Source organism: Pteropus medius, unplaced genomic scaffold (genome assembly GCF_902729225.1).
Source record: "Pteropus medius unplaced genomic scaffold, Ma_sr-lr_union100, whole genome shotgun sequence".
NCBI classification, from domain to species: domain Eukaryota; kingdom Metazoa; phylum Chordata; class Mammalia; order Chiroptera; family Pteropodidae; genus Pteropus; species Pteropus medius.
Window position 1 is genome coordinate 2,817,226 of NW_024344374.1, and position 26,281 is coordinate 2,843,506.

Below are 26,281 nucleotides of genomic sequence, written 5' to 3' on the forward strand. Positions count from 1 at the left end.
AGATTATCCATGTAAAGTACCTAGAACAGTGCCTTGCCTAGAGTAAAGGGTTAATATGTTTATTGAATATTATGAAAGTCGTTGAAGTCCTTTCTAAGGAAGTAGAATTTGACTTGGGACTTGAATGATGAAAAGGAGTTAGCTATTTAAAGATATGGGAAGACTAAGTTTCAAGCTGAGTTACCACAACTGCAAGTCCCGGAAACTAAAACCAGCTTAGCCTGTTTGAGGGATGAAAGAAGGTGGTGCAGAAGTATGGCAGTGAGATAGAGAGGGAGAGATGAGGTCAGAGACTTTGGCAGGAAGTCAGAAAATATGAGTTCTCCAAGGCTAGGTAAAGAGTTTGCATTTTATTCTAAAGTGTAATTAGGTACCAAGAATAGAAGTGATGAGATTTGATTTATAGCTGAAAAAGACGACTCTGCTGCAGAGGCTGTTGGGGGAAAAGAGTGGAAGTGGAGACACCATTTGGGAGGCAGGTGGAGAAGGACAATGATGGATTAGCCTAGGGTGGTAGAAGCAAAAATGGTGAGAAATGGGTGAATTTTTGGATATGCAGAATAAAGTTAACAGCATTTCATAATGGACTGAATGTAGTAGTTGAGGAGGAGGAAGGGAGAAAGGAGATCTCAGGGATGATGACTAGATTTTTGGTCTGAGAATCTGATTAAGATGATGGTGCCATGAACTAAGATGGGGGGAAACCTGGGAGAAGAGCAGCTTTCAGGGGGGGAATGGAGATCCAGAGGGAAATAAATGATTCTGTTTGGCTGTGTTAAATATCAAAGGCTTGTTCTATTTTAAGTGAAGATATTGCATAGGCAATTGGCTAACTCTGTAGCTAAGGGGAGAAGTCAGGCTGAAGGTATTTCAAAACAAGGAACAAGATGAGATCACCTGGTGACAAACAGTAGAAATATAGGAAGACAGAGGGCAGAAGATTAGATATTGAATTACAATACAGGTAGATATTTGCTGTGAAGGGTAAATAGGTTAGTTAGGGAAAGTTGCACAGAAGAAACATATCTGAACTCCTAGTATCCACGGAACGCAAACTAGTGACACTCTATCTGGCCCACAGGAAAATATTGGACTCATAGATAGTGGTCTAATTTTGATTTTGCTTTATACCTGAACCACTTAAAGTCAAATGTGCCACAGGAAGCGCCTTAATGTGCCCTATTAAGAGGCTGAAGGAGCCAGACACCTAGGAACAAAGGCTCTGAATCAGCCACTTCCTAGGATGGTGTCTCCAGGCACATTATTCAACACCTCTATATCTCAGTTTTCTTATCTGTAAATAAGCATACTATTAACACTTAATTTCTTATAGACTGCTTATTACCTTCCTCATACTAAGATTTTACATACATTACTCAACATCCCCCGCCCCATAATCAATACAGATGGACGCTATTATCTTAATCATACCGATGAAGAACCAGAAGCACATTCACCCATTCTGCAAATATTTTGTATGCCTACTATGTGCCAGGCATGTTTCTTTGTGCTGGGGGTACATCGGTTAACAAAACAAGAAACTTGCTTTTGTGCAGTTTCAGTCTGGGGTTCAGGAGAGGAGAAAGCTGAAAAATATAATAAAGATGTACACTGCAAGATAATTAGAAAATTATAAAAAGTATAGAAAAAATGCCAGATAATGGAGCTAGCGAAGTTGCAGTTTTAAGTCAGGTATCCAGAGTAGGCCTCACTGAGGTGACATTAGAGCGAAGATTCGAAGAAGAAACAGCGAGCCACCCAGATATTCGTTAAAAGAGGATTCTGGGGGCAGGAACAGCGAGTGCAAGGCCCTCGGGCGGGAGGGAGCATGTGCGTACAATCCACCAACACCGCCAAGAGCAAGACGGGACTGTAAAATGTGGTGAGAGTCAGGGGCTATGCATCCTGTTCTAAGAACTTCGACTTTTACTCTGGGTAAGATGAGGAACCATTGGACAGTTCTGCCCCAAAGAGTGATATATCCTGACCTCCTACTATCGGCCCTTCTATTTAGGTTCAAGGTTCACGCAAGCAGTCTGACGCTAAAGTCCGTGTTCTCTAAAATTAAAGAAATCAGTCACCAACACAAAGGCTTAGCTACACAGCTAGAGCCCAGTAAACGCCGGCCCATGACTGTGGTGACTACGATCCTTTCACTTAAGCCCCGCCCGACCTACCGCCCTCTAGTTCCCCAGCTCCAGAGCTCTGCATCCACTTAGTCAGGTCTCCACGTAGCGCTTCCCCGGCTACCGATTGCGCAATTCGGGCAGCCGGGCGGAGTCTGGACGTAGGCGGAGCAGCGGCGGGCACGAGAACGCCCCAGTTGCAGACGCGACCAGGAACCCCCGAGAGCCCCACCACGCCGCCGTGAGACACAGTAACTGCGCCTGCGCACGCCCGATCCAGGCTGCCGACATTCCAGAGCCGCAATCCGCCGCGCGCCAATTCCGGGGCGGAGTTCTTATCTGCGCCTGCGCGCAGCCTCGCTGCAACCTACGCCTGCGCATTTCGTCCGCCTGGCCCCATCCCCCAGATTTTTCGGGTGGGGGAGGGGGCGCGTCTCGGCGAGTCACGATGATGGCGGCTACCAGCCTGTGGTGAGCTAGCGGATTCTCAGCTTGTCTCAAAGAGCCCTTTGCGTCTTCTGCAGACTCAGTGGCTGGCGCCGGAAGCGTGAGGAAGCACGGCGGCCCGAGCTCGTGGGGGAGGCCGCAGTCGCGGAGGCAGCGGCGCGGCCCGGGGCCAGTGCTGGGGGAGAGGCCGCTCCACAGGGCGAATGTGACAAGCCCCCACCCCCACCGCCTTCCTCCCGAGTGCACGAGGAGCTCGGGCAACCCCGGGGCCCCGCCAGGCCACAGACCCCGCCCAGCGGCCAGCACCCGGAGCAGGCCCGGCAGCCGAGCTGCGCGGCGGCACCATGCAGGTCACCCTGAAGACTCTCCAGCAGCAGACTTTCAAGATCGACATCGACCCAGAGGAGACGGTGCGAGAGGCGGGGAGTGCGGGGAGAGGGCGGCCGCGCACGAGCCGCGGGAAACGCGAGGGGTCCGCCGGGCCTGAGCGGGAGGGCGGCGCGGCGTCCCCGCCTCAGCTCTGAGCAGGAGGGCCCGGCGGTGCGCGCTAGTGGAAAGAGCCCAAGGCTCACCCGGGAGGGCGCAGCGAGCGTGGGGCTCGGGCCCCAGGCGTTGGATGAGGCCTGTGGGCTGCGGGCGCGGGCAGGGCCCGGGATGCCGGCCTCTGTAGAGTGCGGCCGTCAGCCACGAGCTTTGTGGCAGGAGTAAGGGGAAGCAGTGGCCGAACCCCAAACCCTAATGGCAGATAGCGTGGAGCAGACGCACGCGGGGTACAGGAGGCCCCGGCCTAGGAGCTCTCGTTAGTGGGTCCAGGCGGGGGGCGGTCAGAGTTTCCTTGGCGGTGGAACGGGGCACTCCGATGGGTGCATAGTCGGGGGAGGGAGATGTAGGCGTCGCCACTGTCCCTGCGTGGCCGGGTTTAGGCGCTAAGCTTTCGGTGGTAAAGGAGATAACTGTTTTTAAAAAGATAACAGGTTCCGTCAGCAGCAGAGTGAGTGGTGGGTAAGGTGAATTCTTGGCCCTCTTCCCCCCAGAATAGGCAACCCTTTTATTTACATTATATATGTACAGAGAGACAGAGAAAATCCTTTGGCTGCAGTTCTCCCGCCAAGGAAGCGACGCATACATAGATTGCACTTTTAGGCCTGTTTGGTGATGAAGATTTTTTCTTCAGTGCTCTTCAAATCCAGGCTTAGACTCAACTCCTGATTAACGGGCCCTTTAGAAGTCTTAGAATTGTAGGAGTTGGAATCCTACATCCTCCTCTCACTCCCCAAATGATAGCATTTCAAGAGAGAAAACAAGAAAATAAAAGCTTTGAATCTCTTCTGCAGTTAAACCCTTGAACACTTCAGAAGTCCACGTGGTGAGTTCTCAGGCCATCTTCTCTGTGACTGCAAAAAGAGCCACTATGTTGAAATCAGTACAACTTTATGCCAAGAATCTGAAAATGCCATAAGTATAAATTTACTGCTTATGTTAGGGACTTGTCATTCTCTACACCGTTAAAATGGTCATAATACTAAATTTAAATGAACAACTTTCTGCTCACGTATATTTAAAAAAAAAATAGTTAACTATTTTTGGTGGGGATTGAGGTGCTTGGTGTTAAATAGACCTGAGTTTCATTTGTGGCTTTGTAACTTATTTGCTGTGTACCTACCTTGCAGAGATGTGACGATTAAATGGTATTTAATTGGTGGTCAGTAAATGGAATTGATTATTCATCAGTGGATACCTTTGAGTGAAGACATATGTTTACCTCATTTAACGTGAAGTTTTCTATACTTTTAATTATTTAAGAAACAGTTTCCAATCTTTTTGGAAGTGTGACACAAAATTATTTTATTTCAAGATATTTAATTATGTTTGGAAGTATGCTATGCGATAAAATGTTATAGGTGCAGGGGATATCAATTATAGATCAGAAACCTCAGTGTCTTCAGAAGTAATTAACAGCACCCTGTGGATTGGTATTACTAACAGAAATCAAATTCTTAAATATTTACTGCTTAGCGTGTATTAAAGTAAGTTAGAGGATGAAAGTTAAAATGCAGCTGTCTAATGTTTTCAGGTAAAACTTGTAATAAAATATCTATTTGATTTTTGGTTTTTTGTAGTATTTAAATGTTGGTGCTGCAGGAACTTTACCAGCTAATAATATTCAGAATTAATTCCAGAATTATTGCAACAAAGGATTTTTTTTTTTAAATATCTGGGTTTAGCGAAGTTATTTAGTGACTTTCTGCATACAGCTCCACTGAAATATTTGTTCTATAAGATTTGTATAGCTCCTTCGACACTTTACATACATTATCTTAAGAGCTAATATTGTATTTGTATAGATTCTTAACTATATTTGCTATTTTCCAGTTTATTTCCAAGGCACTGTATTAGTTGTACGAATTATAAATATACTTTTAGAAGTATATTTTCAGAAAGCTCATTGTTATAGTGGCTTCTTTACCTTTTTTGTTGCTATTTGTCTAAATATAATTTTGTTGCTATTTATATAAATATAAAAACTAACAGTCTGGGGCAAGAAATGAAAACATTTAATCAGTCGTATATGGAACATTTACATTAAAATGACTTGTAGGTTTTCATTATAATGGACTTAAATTTCAGAAATATTTTTCAAGATAGAAATATTTTAATTCTATCTTTGTAGCAGTTTTTTTCAATTAATTTTTTTGGGGGTACAGAATATGAGACTAAAAACCAAAGATATTAGAAATAGGTCTAAAAATAGGAAAAAAATGGAATTTAGTGAGATCTGTAGGGTAATCCACATAAAATGAGAACAAATTTTGGTCTCTGAGCTCTCCATTTTGCCTGTTCAAAGGTTTGTCCTTGTTTGATTTTTGGTTAGAATGAACTGAAGAAATTAACTTGAAATGACCAGTATAGACACTCATGAGAGCTTGAGATGAGCAGCAGCAAAAAAACGAGTGAAAGGACTGAGAGATAAGGGAATGATGGAGTGATTCATCTATTGAACAAATATTAATGTTTAGTGAGCTTTGATTGGCAGGACTGGGGAGTATAGGGACTTGTGGGAATTGTCTGGATCTTCCGGAAACCTGATTGACCTAGTTGTATCTTAGAGCTATACAGTTGGGGATGTACATAGTGAAAGAAGCAAGGGGATTTGTTTTTAAGGTGTTTGTATTTGCTTTAGTTTTTGAATGTTGAAAGTCCTCCCTTTTTTTTTTTAAACTAACAAAACTTTAACAGCCATTTTGTACCATTAATTACCATGCACCACCTTTAGTGTTAACCATTGCAAAACAGTCTTTATTATAAAATTGTAGTGCATCTCCTCAAAATATTCAGATAATGTAGAAACAAAATGAGAAGGTGGGATGGGGAGACCATTGCTAAAAGAATATTCTTCACTCTGACGTTCTATTTTAAATAGATGAATTACTGTAAAAAAATTAGGAGAAATTTAAATAATCTATGTAATTAAAGCATTTTAAGATATCTATTAGACTGATACTCATACACAATTCTTAAAAATTCTAAAGGTTGGTGGTGTGGTGAACATCTAAGTGGAGTACACATCGTTTTTAAGCTCAGATCCAAAGTCTCTTAGTTTTTCGTATTGCCATTAAACCCATTCATCCATTTGGAATATGTTTTAGACTATGGTGTAAAGTATAAATCTAACTACTGGTGATGGATTAGAGAAGAAAAATTGAGATTATTGTAATACAGTACAGATTTTATTGTATCACTGAAAATGATGACAAGAAAAAGAGTATGTGGTATACAGATATAATCCTTTAATCATCTGCTAACCCCTGCCACTATGTGCTTTCAGTAACTGGGAAGAAAAAAAAAAACAGCAATAAGCTTGAGATGAAACTTTAAATGCACAAGCTAAAATGTGATTATATTACTATATAAGTGACACTAAAGCCGCTTATATATACTGGAAGTTGTTGAAGAGAATTGTAAAGATACAGTAGGTTTAATTACTATAGACAGCATGTTTAGGGTGCTGTACAGTAATCTGCAAAGAATTACCTCCCTGTGCAGTTCACCTGTATAATGCTGGAGATTATGTTATAAAATATTGCTTTGATACTTGTTCTGCATATGGAATTTGCTAGCCATTATTTATTATTGAATTGTTCCTATTTTGGTTTATTGCATTTTAATATAGTTGTGCTCAAGATAGTGCCTTATTATAGAAGTTTCCTAGATTATTAAAACATGGAGTAGTAAATGTATTAAAATACCATACTGCAGAGGTGAAACTAAGGTTTCTTGGCATACTGGTATAACAAAATATGTGAAGTACCTGGGAAATCTCATAGGGTTTCCACCAGACTTTTGTTCTTTCTATACCTGGCATACAAGGCATTTAATAAAGATTTTTGAATGAATTGAATACATTCTTATGGTGAACTGTCAAGTCAGTAATCCCTTTTGTTTGTATGCTGATTTATTTATATTTGTGAGTACTTAACTAAATGTCAGGTCCTGCTGTCACGGTGCACATATTTTAGCCAAATAAATCATTTAAAAAACAAATTTTAAAAACCAGATAATGGTAAGAGATATGTAGAGAATTGGAATAGGGTGAGGTAATGTGATCATGTATGACTGAGTGGCTACTTTTAAATTGACTGGTTGCAGAAGACCCTTCTGAATAAAGTGACATTTAAACTGAGCTCTGAATAATACTAAGCACTCAGAGATGAAGAGAGGATTTTCCATAGGTAAAGACCTTTTAAGAGAGTGTGTTTTGGGAATCAAAAAAGGCCTGTGCTGCTGATCTAGTAGGTGAGGTCAGGGAAGGGGAAGAGATTAGAGATTGGAGGGTTAGGTAAAGGGCCAGAGCCTGTTGGGTTTTGTAATCAACTGCGGGTTTTCAAGGTAAAATAGCCTTTGGGGGATTTTAAGCTGCATGGAGAATGGTAGGTAGGATGAGCAAGAGTGAAAGCAGTAGCCTTAAGCAGTTGAGGCTTTGACCAAGGAAGTAGAAGTGGAGTTATATGAAGAGAAGTGGATGGATCTGAGGTATGTTTGGGAGTGTAGAGTTGAGAGAATTTTTTGATGGGTTGGAGTGGGAAAATTAGGAAATCAAAGATAAAATTTAGATTTTGGTTGTATAAATTATGTAAATACTTGTGTTCTTTTTCTGAGATGTGGAGGGCTGGGAGAGGAGCAGGTTTGGGGTGGGAACTCAAGACTTAAGTTTAAGATACCTATTAAACATCCAAGTGGAGATCACAAGGAGATTTGTTATGGATCTTGTTTCCAGAGAGAAGTTTAGGCTGGAGATAGAGACATGACAATAGGCAGGATATATGGTTAACTTCAGTCTATGGGACCAGATGAGATCATCCAATAGTCTTTTAATGTTCATTCCTTGAGAAAATTAAGCTCTAATGCCTGAAATATTCACTGTATGTAATTAACATCTGTGCTTTTAGAGTTGAGGAACCTTGCTGAAAATGTTGCTGCTGGGTAATAGGATGAGGCCTAGGTCTGAATCCTGGGTTGCTCTAACTTGTGAAGATTGAATAGTGAAGAGGTCAGTGAAGGAGTAACTTTTGAGGTAGGAAGAATCCAAGAAAAAAAAATGTTTCAAGTTAGGAGGAAAGGGTCAAATGTGTCTAATGATTGAGAAATCAAAAGTAAGATAAAAACAAAAGACCTGACCTTTGGTTTTGGCAACTTGGAGGTTATTAGCATCTCTGATGAGTAGTCTCTGAGGTGATGGGATCAGAAATTAGATTTGAGTGGATTGAAGAATGAATGGGAGATGAAGTGGAAATAGTACCTAAAGACATATATTGTTAATTATCCTCAACATTGTTCTTTTTCTTAGTGGAGCTGCTTTTCCCTGTAGGCTAAAAACGTGAAAATGATCACAATAATTCAGAGCTTATAGCATGTGGTAGACGTTATTTAAAAAAGAAATCCACACTAGAATTGTAAAAAGTATATAATAGTGTATGTTTTAAAAAGAAGAAAGGAAGACCACAGTGATTAGTCACTTGGCCTGGGGTCACATAGTCAATGACCTTGATAGTTTCAATAGCTCTGAAAGATGGTCTTGCCCATACCCTGGCTTTTTATTCTTTAATTTCTCATCTAGTGATCTTTCCTTCTACTCTTCCTCAGTTGTTCAGTCCCACGAGTATTAACTAGTGCATATCGCTACCATTAGCTGTAACTCTTTCCCCATTCCCAGTTATCTCTTTTTGATATCCTGCATTACTTTCCCTCTGATTCCAGTTCTAATGAGACCTATAATCCATTTTATTCATACTTCTTTTCACTGCTCTTCCCTACATGTTATCACTTTCACTCTTGCCCAGCTACAAGTAAGGCCAATGATTATAATCACCCTCTTGCAAGGGTCAGCATAGCATGTCTCTTTAGCCAGGAGTTTTGATCCTGGCTGTAGCATTTGCTACATGACCTTGGGCAAGTTACCTAATTATGTGCTTGTTTCCTCATCTGTAAAATTAGAATACGGCCACTGAAAGTACTAACCTCATAGGGTTGTTTTGAAGATTACGTGAGTTTGAGATAATATACATAGCATGCTTAGAACCATGACAGTGTTTGGCAACATGGTCCACTCACACATTGTTCTTGCTTCGAAAACCCCAAATGTGATTAAATTCAACTGTATGTTTGTGCTTGTACCTATGCAGCTAGAAGATGAACACGTAGCCACACTGACTTGTCTCACTTAAATTTATGAACATTAACCTTAACTAGGCCCTTACTTCTGCCTGATAGACATACATTTATTTCACTGGGCCATTCACTCTTCCACTGCTCTGTAGGCAGATTATCCTCCTTATTTTTCATACTATCTCTCTTTATTTTTAGCTGATGACCCTGCATTTCATATTTTATCGAAATTTTAGGTTTTATTGGGAATATAGAAACAATTGGGACAGAATTTTTACACGGGCCCACCAGAGCTACCTGCTAGTCTCCTTTTATTGTAGATAGCTGTCTGTTGTGGTTGGTGCCGAGGCCATTTCTCCACTTTGCTGCTGTGTCTTTGCTACTTTGTCATCTATGAAGGACATCACTCCATCAATTCTTTTTTTCCTCTTCTGCATCATTGATTTTTCCATTTCTAGAGTATACAAACATTTCTCTGATTTTAATAAAATCCTCCCTTGATACCTCATATCTCTTTAGCTACTGCCTCATTTCTCTGTTCTTCCTTACAGCAAAACTTAAGAGCAGCTCTGAGTGTTTACTTTTTCTGCGTCTTGCTCTCTTTCAAATACATCGTATCGTTTCTAAACTAGAGAGTTTTCTCCCACTTTGTAGTTGTCCTGTGTCCTTGAGCACAGTACTTACATCTCTTTTCTCATGAGTAAAAAGGAGTATAGTAATAATAACTTACCGACCTTCCTCATAGAGTTGATGTGAAAATCAGGTGAAATCATGGATTTGAAAATTTTTAGTGAATTGTGAAATTAGAAATTTATGCAGTTTTTTAAAACAAATTCTGCTTTTATCAGCTTCTTATTGATCAATCTTTTTACTACCCTTTCTAAAAATGTGTGAATGAGGTATTCTCATTCTCTCAACTTGACGTAATCAGCAATTTCAAACAGTTTTTAAAAGCAGTGTTCTGCCTTTTTTAGCTTGGAAATTGTGCAATTATTTGCTGGGTAATATATAAAATTTGTCACTTTTGGAAAGAATTGCCAAATTTAAGCCTGCCATAGCACAGTGAATCCTGCCGAAGGACACCACACCATCTGTTCCCTCTAAGTTTAGGTAAATAAATTTTTTCTGTAGTGTCTCAAAGAGCTAATTTTATAGCCGAATGAGCTTTGTAAACACTTTAACTTTAAAACAGTGGTTCCCCAACCTTTTTGGCACCAGGGACTGGTGCTCCTATAAGAATCTACTGCCTGATGATCTGAGGTAGAGCTGAGGTGGTGATGCTAGCGCTGGGGAGCAGCTGCAAGTACAGATGCTTGCTTGCTCACTGCTCATCTCCTGCTTGCTCACTGCTCATCTCCTGCTCTGTGGCCCAGTTCCTGACAGGCCATGGACTGGTACCAGTACTGGTCCATGGCCCAGGGACCCCTGCTTTAAAATATTACATAAACTTTTTCCAGCAGAGGAGGTACACTGGCTACAAATAACTAATACATATGAACAGGTCCTAGATGCTTCAACAGGTAAATAAAAACTATTTGTCATTCACTCTCCCTTCCCCACACACTTCTGGTTGAATTAGGTAGGTGGCTTTTTGGTTGTACGTTAGATCCATTCTCTGCCTATTTAAAACTTTAAAAGTTACAGGTATCTTGGGAATTTCTACTTTTCTACTTCGTCTTCAAGCTCTGCCTGTTTTGGTCTTGTTGAAATCATACTTTTAGAAATATATTTTAGAATAGAATAGATTAAATTAGCATGAATTGGCTTAGCAGCCTAAATAGTTTCTGTGGGGAAAAATGGATATTGTCAATAGTAGATTTTGGGATCATAACCCTAATTTAAGAATGAATTGCCTGTCCATGTGTTATGAATATGTACATAAGTTATTCAATTAAAAAAAAAATCACTTTTCTTATACTACATTCTTTCATTCCCTGTGTCCAGTGGGGAGATTTTACCTATTATACTGAACTCAACTGATAGCTTTATAGTAGATTCCATTTTTAGAATTAGCAGGAACCTACTTTGGGCAGAAATTCAGGAAATACTCCTTGGTGCCTGTGCCAGTTTCTCAAATGGAGGGATACTTCCCAGTGAACTAAAAAGGAAAGGAAGAGCTTTATCCATAGTGTAAATCTGTGAAATCCCTTTGTAAACATATTTGGCTTTGGGACTCTCTTTCCTTTTGTTAATGGTTAATTACCAAAATTTAGTTGCTCTTATTATTTTTTTTTTTAATTTGCTAGTCTATGTAGTATTAGAACTACTGCCTCAGACTTTTCTTTTTTAATGAAATCTCCCCAAATTGCAGTATATTCTTGGGTAATACTAGTAAGCAGTGGTTGGGGGAGTGCAATGAGATTTTTTTCTTTTAAACTCTAAATTTTCTCTTAAATTACTAAAATAATGAAGTAAATAAAATAAAAAATGAAAGGCTTTGGGCCCCTCTGCTTTAAGTAACCACTGTGGACTCTGTATATACTTCTAGTCTTTTTTGTTTATACCTACATTTAATCCATAAACACAACTACACTGTTTGTTTTTAAAAAACCCATTGCTTAGCAATTCGCTTTTGTTCCATAAAAATAATTGTAAATATTTCATTCATTCATATGCACATGCATACAGTGAATGCCTTGCATATGTAGACGTCATTCTTGTATTGCATAGTATTCAAATGAATGAATGCATATGCAATAACGTATTTTACTATTTCACCATTGATGAACGTAGGATTTTCAATATCACAAATAATGTAGTGGTGCACATATTTTATTCATATGTCTTTGAAGTGTTTGAGCATCTTTTTAGCACTGATTTCTAGATACAGAATTATCGAATCAAAAGCTGGCAGTTGCCTCAAAAAATGTCTACATCAGAGCTCACAAATATCAATGGTATTTGTTCACAAATACCAACTTGCATATGAGTAACTAGCCAGGATTCAAATAGAGATTAGCACAGATTAAATGAGTTAAATATTGTGAAGCTCTTTGTATACTGCCAGGCACATGGTAAGTACATGACACCTATGAGCTGTTATTATTCACTTAGCTGCTATGTTTCAGGGCTATTAAAGCTTGCATAATTATTTTTTCTATGTATAGTAATAAGGGACAATGCAGTCACAACAGTAATGAGGAAAGCATATTGTAACATTGAGGAAGCTGGGTTATTATAAATATTCAATTGCTGATCTAATCAAGCAGTAGTTCTAGAAATCTTATGCGAAAGTGCTGTGTAAGAAGACTGACATGCAAAACATCATACTGTTCTCGGAGATATAAGATATTTTGATATCTGAAACATACAACTTAAATTTGTTGAATGAAAATGACTACTTTTAATGGTTGTTGGCCTGAATTAGGGTAGTGCCATGGGATACAATGTAGTGTTCACATTGGGAAATAGATGATGAGTCGGAACTGGATAAGTGATTTGATATGAGGAATATGGAAAAAAGAGACAAGCACCTTACAAGGGAATAGGATGAAAAAGGATAACCGATCAGCTTTTGTGTTGGCACTTTTTAATAGACTGTAGGCATATCTTGAAGATACTGTAGGTTTGGTTCCAAACTATTGCAGTAAAGCGAGTTTCGCAGTAAAGTGTGTCGTAATCTTTCTGCTGATGGAAGGTCTTGCCTTTAATTCATAAAAATGCAAAATCCATGAAGTGCATTAAAACTGTATTATTGTGATTGTCTCCCTTTTGGGGGGAAAAAAGCCATGTCAGCTATGTTTCATTTTGGGTATTGAGTATGTTTTTCTTTTAAAGTGCACAATTTCGTAAGGGAAGTTTGGCTAGAAAAAAGATTTGAATGTTAACCATGCTTTGTTTCTAGTTGTCAGTGATGAATTCCCATTCATTATCTAGGAAGTAATAACAAATGAAAGTTTTGTCTCTGCTTCTTGTTCATTAGCCTTGATTATTTACTGGGACTGTATTGCTCAGTTTTAGATCCATCCTGTTGAGATGATTTATTGGAATGAGAGCATTGACACGGAGCTTAGCACAGTTATAGGAGTCATAACTGCATCTGTTGCTGGTCATAACTTTCCCAGGAGAAACCACGTACAGAGTTGGGACCTATTCCTTCTTTGCAACATCCAGAGAGATCTTTCTTTATAAACCATATAAAAGTATGCTCAGTTTAATTGGGTCAGGGAAGATTTAGACAAAGTAGTCTAGAAATCATCCTTCAACAAAAAGAGTTAAAATGCCTGTGGGATATCTAGTAAAGGTGTCTAGGAGAGTTTGGGTATGCATAACTGAAAGGATATAACTGGGCTAGAGATACAGATGACATCTGGATGGTTATTAAAACTGTGAGTAGATGAGATGGATTATCTTGGAAGTTTATGTAGAGGAGAAGTTAGCTTTAGGCATGACCCTGAGTAACAACACTTAAAGGGCGACCAAGGAAGAGGATTTCACAAAGGAGTAAACAGAGAAGTAGGAGGAGAACCAGAAAAGAATAGTGTTGTAGAAGCCAGAGGAAGACAGTAGGAAAAGGAGAGACAGGTCAGTATTGTCAAATGTGATAGGTCAGGTAAGGTAGGGAAGGACTAAGAAGTGTCTGATTATGATGTTGCTGAAATCAGTGATACTGGTAAATGCAATCTAAATAGAATTGTGGGAGTAGGCACTACTGGAGAAAATAAGCAAAAATGAGAACGAAGTCCATGCATCTGTTTATCAGCACTGTTTTGCACACTTCAGTAATAGGTGTAGGGTAACCAGTAAGTAATGTGTGTAGTTAATTTTTTAAAAAAATGCTTGAGACTAAGGGAAGGAGAGTAGCTGGCAGGAGACAAGGGGTTATGAGGTTTTTTGTTTTTAAGATGATGGAGAATTGGGTCTGTTTGTGAATAGAAAATGAACTGGCTTTGAGGAAGAAGTTGGAAATAAAGCAGGGGGAGGGTAGGAAAAAATGAATCTAGCTAGATGCTGAAGAACACTGGAGGGAGAACCAGGGGACAGAGAAGAATTAAGTTTGAAAGAGGGATACTTCTTTTCTTTAGGAAGGAGATTAGGTGGATCTGAATGCAAAAATAAAAAAAAAAAAGTGCCAGTGTAGTAGTAGAAAGTTGAGAATGAGATCTCTGATGTCTTCCATGTTTTAAATGAAGTAGGAAATGGTCATCTGTTGCTGGAGGTGAGAGATAGTGTTGGGAACAGATTTAGAGAGTGAGTGCAGGTTTGAAATACCTTCTTGGAAAATAGAGGAACAGGCTAACCAGAATAACAGGATTGAAGGTATCGTTCCTCTAATCGCACTTAGAAGACTATATAAATGTGGATGGGGAGTCAGATATGTGAGATTTAATGGTGAGATTTGTTAGCGAAGTGAGATAGGAGAGTGTGACTCCACAGAGTGGTTTAAATGTGATGACTACCGATGATTTAATTGTGTTGATCCAAATATGAAATTTTGCCTGGCAGGAGCAGCAGAAAGACAAGTCTGTGATATTAGGAAGAAAGTGATAGAAGCAGTGGCATTATTGTCTGTGCTATATAGAGCTGGCAGTAAAGGTCAAAATGAAAGTAGAGGCTCTAGGGACCAAAGTCTTATTAATGAGATGCAAGGCCAGGTGTAGTGAATTGGGAGAGCTGGTAGGAATGGGAGGTTGATTACATATTAAAAGAGAACAGTTCGGGGATAATAGGATTCAACCTATGTCCTGTGACTACTAGATGACTTAAGTGGATTGGAAGTAAAGATCATTTTGTTCAAGTTAAGGAACAATGCCAAAATTTTGACATTGTTCCAAAGTCTATATTTTCTTAGATACATTACCCTAAATGGTATTGCTGGGTCGAATGCCCCGTCCTTCCCACACCCCCCCACTCAATGACCAAAAAAGTTTAGGCATTTTGGCATATTGCCCTCAGAATATTTTATCATTTGATACTCATTCTGAGAATGTATCTCTTCACACTTAACACCAAGAATTGTTCAAGACAGTCTTTTCCAGTATGACAGCCTGTTCGACTAAAGATGTCTGACAATAAAATCTGTGCTTTTGGTTACTAATAACTTTGAACTTTTCTCTCCTATAGTGTAGTCGTGAATTGCCTGCGCCTGTCACATGTCCATTTTTCTGTTGTCACAAGAACCATTTTCTACCATTTTTAAATTTCTTTGATTCGTATTTGTCTTGTTATTTCTGTTCAAGTTGTATGCTTAGTTGATTAATTTTCCTTCTTTGTTTAATAATTAACACTTTAAGTGTCAGTTTGATTACTTTTTTAGCTAAACTTTATAGGTTCTCATTGTTATGTTCTTAATATTCTTTAATCATAGTTTTGTTTCTTTGAAGCACATGTGACTAGTAAATGATCGGAAGTGTTTTGTTATTGTTTGTCCTACTTATGAAGGTTTTTTGTTGTTGTTATTCCCTCTTTTTTTTTTTTTACATACAAAGCTAGAGAGTGGACCCATTATTTAGGCCTTTAAAAATATTGAAATATTCCTGTGGCCTAAACTTTTAAAATATACTCTTGATGCTAGAAGTAAAAATACTTTCTGTTGGATAGAAAAAATACATGTATGTATCAGTTACATCAATCTTAATTGCCTACTCATCCTGACCTGTCAAGGAATGAGATTCTTGCTTATTTCTTTTACTTTTTGCTTCATATATTTCTTTTTTATTTCCTTTTTTCTTCACATATTTTTATGCTGTTAATTGACTCATTCAGCAAACAACAATCGAGCACTATGTGCTAAACTACTATGTACTGTTCTGAGAATTAGATTCACTCACAGTGACACGTTCTATTTTAATATGTAATTTGTGATTTTCACCAAACAAGCGATCATAGTTATAAATATTGCATCTCTTTTTCTTCTCCAAATAAAAAAGCATGGAAAGAAATTTATCATTTACCAGAGTGCTCTAACAAAGCTCTGTCACCACTCAGTTGACTTTGGGCAAGTCAGCATGTAAGATAGCAGTTCTCAAACTTTCTGTTTTCTGTACCCCTTTATACTTAAAAATTACTGAGGGCTCCAAGACAACTTTTCTCTCTGTGCTTGTATGTATGTATTTTTATTTTTATTTACTTTTATTAGCATTTATTTGATGCTGAACTTACTCCCTGGCCATAAGTTTTTGTTTCTTCAGTTTCTCTTCTGGGACATTTTTTTCTTTTGCGCAGCCTCCTCTACCGGTTTAGGAACAGTATGCTCTTTCTCTTTAAGGACCATCTCTCTGTGGCAAGGAGAGCTCATGCAGGGGTTAATCCGCCCACGAGCCTGTAAGTTCTGCGCTGCATCTCAGGAGCTTTGTTCACCTGGATGTGTTCAATGACCAGAGAGTCTCCATCTAAACCTTCAAGTTCAGCATTACTCTTTGCATTTTTAAGCACGTGCAGCAAAAATTCAGCACCCTTTCTGAGGCACCGACCCTGTGTTCAGCCCCACTGTTTGGCCTGGGCACACCTACCAACTCCATCATTGTTAGGACTGAATGGTACCCATTGCTTTTGTAAAGTGACATCCTTCAGATACTTGGTGGCTTTTCAGATATGCATACCCTTGATGGCCTGGGCAGTTTCATGAGTGTTCTTAAAGTAAACACAAAGATTCGAACCTCTTGATTTGCATGATTTTGTGCGGTTTTCTGGGTCAAGTAAATAGTGAACTATTTTCAGAAGTCTGCTTATGGGAAGAGAGTATGCTTGTATTTATTGATATTTACTGTATTAGAAATTTAAAACAATTTTTAAATGTTCATTTAAAAATAATAAACCCATTAAATGTTATAATTAATATATTTTTGCATGAAAAACTATTTTCCCAAACAATGAAAAACAGAAGACTGATGTTTTCCTTTTCTGCAAGTCTATTCAATGTTTGCCTAATAGAAGATAGATGGATTCACATCAGCTTCTGCATTTAGTCTTTTATGACATCACATGCTTTGTAGCCTTTAGAAAACTCAACTTAGGACAAGATGAGAGTGGAAAAAGAAATAATTTATTTTGACCTGGCAGACCACCTGATAGGGTCTTAAGAACTTCCACAGCTTCCTGGACCACACCCTGAGAATCTCTGCTCTAGGCCTTAGCATCCATTAGCAATATAGTGGTTTAATTAGATGGTCTTTAAAGGTTTCTTTATCTCAGAAATTTGATAGCACCTCTTATTTCCCACTGTTATCATAAAGTGCTAACTGACTATATAGGTAAAATCAGAACTGTCAACAACATAAATGTTATTTAAAGCAAGACAAATATAGAGTTATTAAAGAAGTTGTAGACTCCTTGTACCTTTTTATTCTGAACCACAACCAGCATAGAGTTTACCGTTTACTAGAACAATATACTGAATTGGATATTACCATGGAATTTATATCCAGAGCTTACTGATATTGAGATCACATTTTCTGATTGCTTTTTTAAAAAGTTGTTATGGACGTAGTTCCATAATGTAGCAGTTAGCACGTCTGCTTTACATGCAGAATGTCTTGGGTTCACGCCCCAGTGGAGCCACAGTCCATGGTCTACAGCCATGCCACCCTGAACAAGCCTGATGTCTGATCTTAGAAGCCAAGCAGGGTCGGGCCTGGTTAGTACTTGGATGGGAGACTACCTAGGAAGACCAGGTGCTGTAGGCATAAATAATAAGAAATAATTAAAAATAACAAAATAAAAAGGGATATGGTTCCATGGTGTAGCAGTTAGCGTATCTGCTTTACACGCAGAAGGTCCTGAGTTCACGCCCCGGTGGAGCCACAATCCATGGTCTATAGCCATGCCACCCTGAACAAGCCTGATGTCTGATCTCAGAAGCCAAGCAGGGTCGGGCCTGGTTAGTACTTGGATGGGAGACTACCTAGGAAGACCAGGTGCTATAGGCATAAATAATAAAAAAATATATATATATTTTTTAAAGTTACTTGTGTTTTACCTTTGAAATTTGGAACAGTAGAAAGTGGTGAGTTGAGATTCTTATGAATTCTACTCTAGGGACCATCAGAGTAGCATTGATGCTACTAATCCATTTTAGGAAGATCAAATGTAGCGAGGGCAATTTATATAGTGTTTGCAAAATACTCTGATCCAAAGTGTGAAGTCAGAAGAGTTGATTTTAGGTTTCAGCTACTACTTAATAGCAGTGTGATTTGGGGAGGAGATTTAACCTCTTTATTTCTATTTCTTCATCTATAAAATTAAGCGAATGATATTTGTCTTAGAGTTTTGAGGATTGTGTAAAAATGTGTATTTTAATATATCTGAAGCTATATAAACATTACTATCTTTTTTTCGTTTTGGAAGAATACACTATCACTTTTTAATTGTACCCTCTCTTTGTATTCCTATCAGTTTTTCATCTAAAGCTTAGAACTATCAACTTAGACATTTTTCAGAAGTATTCTGGGAAAAAGAAGGAAATAGAATTTTCCCCCTTGTTTCTTGTTCCTTTAAAGTAATGAAGCTAGTTCCATTATTCTCCTTGCCTTTTTTTGCTCCTATGTCACTTTACTTTCTGATCAGTTAGTTTCAGAAATGTATTAGACTCATTTTCTAAATACTTCATAATGAGTCTACTGGCATGCAATTTTAGGAATGGAAGAGACCATAAAGATCATCTACTATATTCCAGTCCTTCTTTAAAGATGATACTGATGCTGAGAGAAACTGAGCTATTTGTTCAAGATCATTTAAGTAGTTTTTGGCTGAACTTTGAAGCTTTGAAGCTGTGAAGCTGTGAAGCTGTGAAGCTTTTTAAAAATATGGATGTCCAGGCCCCATCTTCAGAAATTATGTGGGATTTTTTCCTTTCGTTTTGTTTTTTGTCTTTTAAGCTTTTATTTAAAAGCAATGCTCCATGGGGAATTTTAGGTCTTATTGAAAGCAGCCATGTCCATGGACTGTACATAGCCCTCAAAAGTAGTGATCTGCTCCTACAGCATATCTATTCCAACTTTATCATCTACTACACTCTGTATCGAAGGTTTTTAATTCCATACCCCACTAGAACTAGTTTAGAAGAGCCCAGATCAAGCCGTTTGCTTGAATGCTCCTGATGCACTCTTCTAACTTTGCCATATCTGTCTCGTGATCCCAAGGCTTCACATGTAATTAGATAGAAGACCTGACAACAAATGCAGGATTGTGGCTTTCTTTGACTCATACTGTACAAGCATATTTTTCTTAACCTTTTCGCTTCTTTGCTTTCCTACTCCTCATCAGATCCAAAGAGATCAATGTCATCATCGTCTTTACTCTTAAAACATTACCCATTTTTAAAGTGAATCATTTTCCTTTTAACATTCACATTTAACTTTTATTATTGTTGTAGATGAGATCATTTTATTTCTTCGACCTTTTAGGTTAGATAACTTTACTTTCTTACTGTGTGGGGAAATAAGCTCATAAACTTTATAATGAGAATCAAAATGCTTTGATGTTGAAACCCTCAAATAGATTTATCAAGTTAACTGGTAAAGTTTTTTAAAAATCTATGTGTCTGTAGCAAACAAAGTCTGTGGTAAACAAAGTTTATACCTATTGTGAATAATAACGAGTTCATAAAGAGTCTTGGTATAATATTGTAAAGAATGATCTTCTGGAAGTATGAATATATATAAAAAATTTTTATTGTATCATTCAGATTCTGGATTGTCATTTGTTACTTAGACTCTTTCCAAAATCTTTTATTTTTCCTGTAGGTGAAAGCACTGAAAGAGAAGATTGAATCTGAAAAGGGGAAAGATGCCTTTCCTGTAGCAGGTCAAAAATTAATTTATGCAGGTATGGATTAAATACTGAAATGAATATGCCATTTTCTTCTTACAGTGACATTCTTTTAGATATCATCATCTTATGAGTTGTAGTGCATACAAATTGATTCTGTCAGAAACATGATTATACAGATGGAAACAGTAAACGAGCAGTCATTTGAATATATTAATATTCATTCCTCTTTATTCACATTTGCTTTGTATATTTCTCCATCTAATGATGTTAGTTTTGTTCATTTTCATCTTTTGTAAGTTTTTGTATTTTTAATTCATTTTTATTGAATAAATTTGATGTGTAACTCTGTAAGTTTAAAGTATACAGCATGTTTTGATAACATTTACATATTGTAATATGATTGTTGTAAACACATTTGTGACAATTATAGTACAGTATTTTCTATATTTATTATACTGTGCATTAGCTCTCTCCGGCTTATTTACTAGTTACAAGTTCGTGCCCTTAAACACCATCACTCTTAGCCCCCCTTTACCACCAGTCCCCTAGTAACCACCATTTTACTCCTATTTTTTTTTTTACAAGTTTTAACTTTTTTAGATTTCACATATCATATAAGTGATACCATACAGTACTTATCTTTGAACTATCTCATTTAGCTTAATCTTCTCAAGCTCTATCCATCTTGTCAGAAATGGGAGGATATCTTCCTTTCTCATGACCAAATAGTCCATTGTGTACATGTACATCTTTTTTTAATCCATTCATCTTTGATGGGCACTTGGGTTGTTTCCATATCTTGGCTATTGTGAATACTACAGTAAACATGGGAGTGTTTATATCTTGTTGAAATCCTGTTTTCATTGGGTATATACCCAGAAATGAAATTGAAACCATTTATACTAATTATGTTTTTTGATGTACTTGAAATCATTCCTGTGAAATTAAATTTCAGTTTAACTCTTGTATAAAATAAAATGCCAAAATTGGCTGAAGAACGTAGAAAACCTTATTTATCAAAGAACACTATAAATAAGTGACAGGAAAAGATTAATATTCAGATTATATAAAGAGCTCTTAGAAATCAATAAGGAAAGAGTGACCTAGTAAAAAGAGCAACAAAGGATATGAATAGGAAATTGTATTACTAGCCTCACTAGTAACCAGGAAAATGTATTTTAAAAATAGACTTGATACGCGATTTTTGTGAAGAAAATGTTCTTCTTTGTTCTTCAAAATGAACTTTGTCATTATAGATGTCAGTTAGATAGGTGTCAGATTGCCCATAGGTTCTTGTTTCTTCCTAGATAACAATTTTGTAGTATTTTCTTAACTGAGATGGCTTAAAGGAAACACTAACCTCAAAATCAGGAATCAGAATCCCAAAAAGGCAGAGCTGGTAGCAGACATAAAACTAGAATTTCTAGTTCCTTGTCTTGGTCTGCTTTCCTCCTGTTAAGTAGAGACACTATTCATTTCTGTCTTAATGCTTACAGTTTTTGATTCATTACCTGTTTTTAAATGGAAAACTAAAAAGGAAAAGGAATCCTGAGCTACCATTTGACCTTCAGCATGGTCAAAATCTTGTGTACTTCTTTGTGCCTTACTCAGTTCCATACCATCTTGTCATTTCTGTATACCAGGTCATTTTCCAAAGTACTTTTTATTATTCGTATCTCACTTTTACAGCATTGGAGCATTTCTGTTTTACCAGGTATCTAATATTTGTGGGAGCAAGAAGTTTATTCTTTTCTCTTTCCTCCCATGAAGAAGGATTACAGGTTATTCCCTAGAGGGAATCCTTGGGCAATCTCATTATTGAATTTTATTTGTTTTTATGATCTTTTTTCTCAGGATCTAGTTAATATTTCCTTACCCAGCAGGTCTTTTTATTATAAGAAATAATCTTTAAGAATTGCTTGGGATATCTATATACTATACTTGTGTTTTATATCTGTTAGTCAAATGCTTATACCTTTTGCTTATATACTATTTTTCCATTTATATTTATCTTGTCTGTTAGGTTAATGTTTTTCTTTTGGAAAAGTATTGATAGAATTGATGCTGGTGATTGTTTTAACTTCAGTTGTATATAAGACAAAGGTTACTGTGCCTTAAATAACATGTTTTTTCTTTTTTGTTAATGTACTAGGCAAAATCCTGAATGATGATACTGCTCTAAAAGAATATAAAATTGATGAGAAAAACTTTGTGGTGGTTATGGTGACAAAAGTAAGTTTCAGCTGTATTCTGTATGTTTTTGTGCGTGTGAGTTTTTTAAATAATAATGATCCCAAGGTCAGTCTTTACACTTTTAATGAATATCGTTATGCACATCCATAGTGGTGTGTGCTTAACTGTTTTTTAAAGATTTTAACAATTTACCCTGGGTCAACCATAAATTAATAATTTTAATACATTTGTAGTTTGAATATAATTTTAAATAAAACAATTGCTATGTAAAATGTCATGTTAAAATTTTTAGGTTTTGCAGGATTATAAAATTACTAATTATGTATTAGAAAATGCAATTCTTAGAAATTGAACTAATGTTTCTTATTTTGTACTTTTTAATAAGGATGCCTTAAGGAGACTTGTTAAATTAATGTACTAGACCTCACACACACCTCAAGGTTTTTTAGCAGAGTTATTTCTTAGTTGATGGGATAGCTTTTTAGAAACTAAAGAAAGGAAAAGGCAGCTAAAAAAATGATGGAATGATTATTGTGAGGAAATTTTTAACAGGACTCTTTGTGATTTATTGGACCAAAGTATATTTGGGACAGTTTATAAAAGCCAAAATTTTTCTTTAAAGCAGAGAATGAATATGGGTTCTTTCAGAGGTTTTGTTTTATTTTTATGCTTGTTTAAAGATACATAAGCATGCAGTGAAGAGTTTAGACAAATAGAAAGTGGTAGTACTCATGACATTAATTTTCAGGATTGAATTGTCATAATCTGGGAAGAACAGTGTTACTTGCATAGCACTGAAAATTGGTTTATATAGGTAATTAGAAACCACTTATCAAAGACTGTAAATAGAATAAATGCAGAGGTTTTTTTAATCACAAAAATATTGATATATGCAGTAGAAAATAGAGTTGAACAAATAAATTTTGTACTGAGGAACAAAAGTAACTGATAGTATCATCAATTTTGCAATAATTAGGCACTTACTGTTTAATTAAATATTAAACTTTAAATACAGAGGAATAGAATCATATGAAGAAACTTTGTCTTACTAGTTTTTTTTAGTTATGATAAATTATACATAACAAAATTTATCAATTTAACCATTTTTAAGTGTACCATTCAGTGGTATTAAATACATTCACATTTTTAGGCAACCATCACCACCATAAGTCTCCAGAACTTTTTAAATCTAACCAAACTGAAACTCTGTACCCATTAAATACTAACTTTCCATCTATCCTTCCCCAGGTTCTACATACTTCATATAAGTGGAATCATATAGTATTTGTTCTTTTGTGACTGACTTATTTTTCTTAGCATAATGTCTTCAAGGTTTATTGATGTTGTAGCATGTGCCAGAATTTCCATCCTTTTTAGGGCAGAATAATAATCCATTGTCTCATCTAATTTTATCATACATGGAACATAATGGAAAATGTGGTAACTGCATTTGGATATGTATTGTTATTGGTCTTATTTCCTTTAGTATTATAGTACCCTTGACTATTAAAACATAACTAAGAATTAAGCAGGATAGGTCTCAGAATTTGTGCGTGCATTGAAGAATACCCAGTTGGAGCCAAGGTTGAACCAAGCTTATTATTTTATATAGGATTCTAGTGATATTAGTGGTGGTTTTATTTTCAAATTAATAGTAGAGGCCAGCTGTTAGAACAGAAAGAAGACTGCTATAGTTAGGCATTACGAGAGCAATGAAAAATTACCTTATTACAAAGAAGACAGGAAAAAGCTATTAGGATCAAAAGTGAGCAGAAAAACTCAAGAAGTGGATAGGTTCGGTCCTTTTTAGAATGAGTCTTAAATAGTTTTGTGTGGCAACAGAGACCTTGAGGACGTGGTATGTTACAGTATTATGTGGATTACTACTAATCTTAAGAAAAATGTTAGATGGAAACAATACATTTAAATTACTTTTTTATCTAAAGTTCCCTCCCGCTACCTTGTTGCACTAGCCACTTTTTTTCCAGTGCACTCTGTACTAGCTCAAATCAAATAAGACATCGATCAGCTCATTGCTTTTACAATGATTTATACTGGGAGCAAATTTTGTTGAACTTTAATCCCATCTCCTATCAAAACAGCTGTTTTGTTTTAAGGAAAGTTATGAGTTAAACAGGTAGTGAGAACAATAAAACTCATATAGTATGATTCTTTTACCTTTATATAATTGCTTTGCTCTATGGAAACCTGTGTGGCTCTGCTTCTAATTCAGAAAGTGCAGAGCATGTGATTAACTTAATTTGGCCTTTATTTTTCTGTTTAACTACACACATCTCAAAAGTTAGTTAACCTCTTTGTATGTATACTTGTCAGTTTAAATACTGACTTTTTTGGTTCTTTTTCATATTAACTTGATATGAAAGCTGAAACTGTTGGCTGAAGCTAATGAAGATTGATAGTTAATATATATGCTCTCACCAGTTTTGAAAGAGTAACATAAGTAGTGATTCACAGTGCTAATATTGACTATTACATCACTTTACAAACTTATTTTCAAGTTACAAGTTTATAATATCTAACAGTATAGTCTAATTAGAGATCAAATGATAAAGTAGTATCTTATCATAATCCATTATTTTGTTTTTTTCATGTGCTTAGCCCAAAGCAGTGACAACACCAGCACCAACAACAACTCAGCAATCAAATCCTGCCACCGCTACCACAGTTAGTTCCTCCACAGCACCAGCTGTGGCTCAGACACCAACCCCCACCCCTGCTTTGGCTCCCACTCCCACACCTGCATCTATCACTCCAGCATCAACCACAGCATCTTCTGAACCTGCACCTGCTAGTGCAACAAAACAAGAGAACCCTGCAGAAAAGCCAGCAGAAACACCAGTGGCTACTAGCCCAGCATCAACTGACAGGTAAAAACTGGATTCTAGGAAATTAGCTCTCAAAATATGTTCTTAACAAGAACTCCATGCATGTATTTATTTTGATTATTGTTTTGATCAAACTAGTATATTAAACTTTTTTTAAACTTTGAACTATGAAAACAGTATACTGGTGTCTAATTAAATTTCCATAGTTCAGATTTTTATACTCTATTTTTTTCCCCAAAGAAGGGAAGGGGGTCAGAGAGTGTGTGTGTGTGTGTGTGTGTGTGTGTGTGTGTAAAAGTTAGGAAATACAAATGATCAAAAAATTATAAAATAATATTATAGTTGACACATTATAAATAACTTGATATTGCCCCCCCAATTATTATTTATATTCGATTTATATTCTTTCTGATTGTCATATATAAGCTCCCTTCCATGTCTTTAAATATATCCAGTTGCTACATAGCATTGTGTTTGGGTCTGACATTTGTAAGTTCTTAATCTTAAAAAAGTATTTAACATCTTTGGGATTTTTCCTCATCTGTAAAATGTAAATGATGACAGGACCTATCTCATAGAGTTGTTATAAGGATTAAATGAAATAATGAGTGTAACGGATATGAAATAGCATGTGGCACATAGTAAGTGCTGAGTAAATTTCAGCTGTTGTGATTATGTCACCTACCACCTTTTATTGAACATAGGGATTGTTTCAGTTTTTCAATATCTTTGTGAACTTATGTAGAGATTTAAGTTTTTGCCTCTGTAGATCTTTAGAACAAAGAAAAAAGTGCTGGGATATTTTGGGAGCAAGAAATAATTTCTTGTGGGAAGTTGGCAATTAGGATATTGAGTAGTTTATGACAAAGATTTTTTTCTCTAATGGTAAATAAAATAACCAAAGCAAGTGCTTCAGTTTTCTTGGCTGGAAATCATACAGAGGAATCCTTACTTTATCTGAGAACATGAGTTGTATTATGTCCAGTGTGCACTAACTTTGGAAATGTTTATATTTTGAGACTTTGGGGCAGCTCAGGACCTCAGTGGCAATAGCTGGAGACCTTGAAATCAGAACCAGACACAATGGAAAACTGCAGCAATTGGAAACGATTACCAACATGAAAGGATGTTTGTGATAAATACAACAGTGATTAGAAGGAATTTAGTCATGAGTCTTCATTGTAGTGTTCTGCCTTTAAGTGCAGTTTCTATGTCTGACTCAACCAACCATGTTTGGAGGGCTTTGAGTCACCTGGTTCATTGCTCACTTGGGGCCTCTTTTCAAGGAATTAATTC

At 36.9% G+C, this 26,281-nt stretch overlaps 1 protein-coding gene and 2 pseudogenes across 3 annotated transcripts in view; all 3 read left to right on the forward strand.

Annotated features, from left to right (window-relative positions):
• Positions 1–2,572: 2,572 nt before the first annotated feature.
• RAD23B (RAD23 nucleotide excision repair protein B) overlaps positions 2,573–26,281 on the forward strand; it is a 44,411-nt gene continuing 20,702 nt past the window's right edge. The window contains exons 1-4 of one of the 3 annotated variants that reach the window (XM_039870648.1): positions 2,573–2,983; positions 19,919–20,000; positions 22,099–22,178; positions 24,759–25,027. In XM_039870648.1, coding sequence (XP_039726582.1) covers positions 2,918–2,983; positions 19,919–20,000; positions 22,099–22,178; positions 24,759–25,027 — 497 coding nt within the window. In that variant the 5' untranslated portion in view covers positions 2,573–2,917. Of the gene's footprint in view, positions 2,984–3,907; positions 3,940–19,918; positions 20,001–22,098; positions 22,179–24,758; positions 25,028–26,281 lie in introns of those variants that run through there. The other 2 variants (XM_039870650.1, XM_039870651.1) reach the window with 2 other exon arrangements.
• LOC120608815 (uncharacterized) lies at positions 17,745–17,860 on the forward strand (annotated as a pseudogene).
• On the forward strand, positions 17,988–18,103 carry LOC120608811 (uncharacterized; annotated as a pseudogene).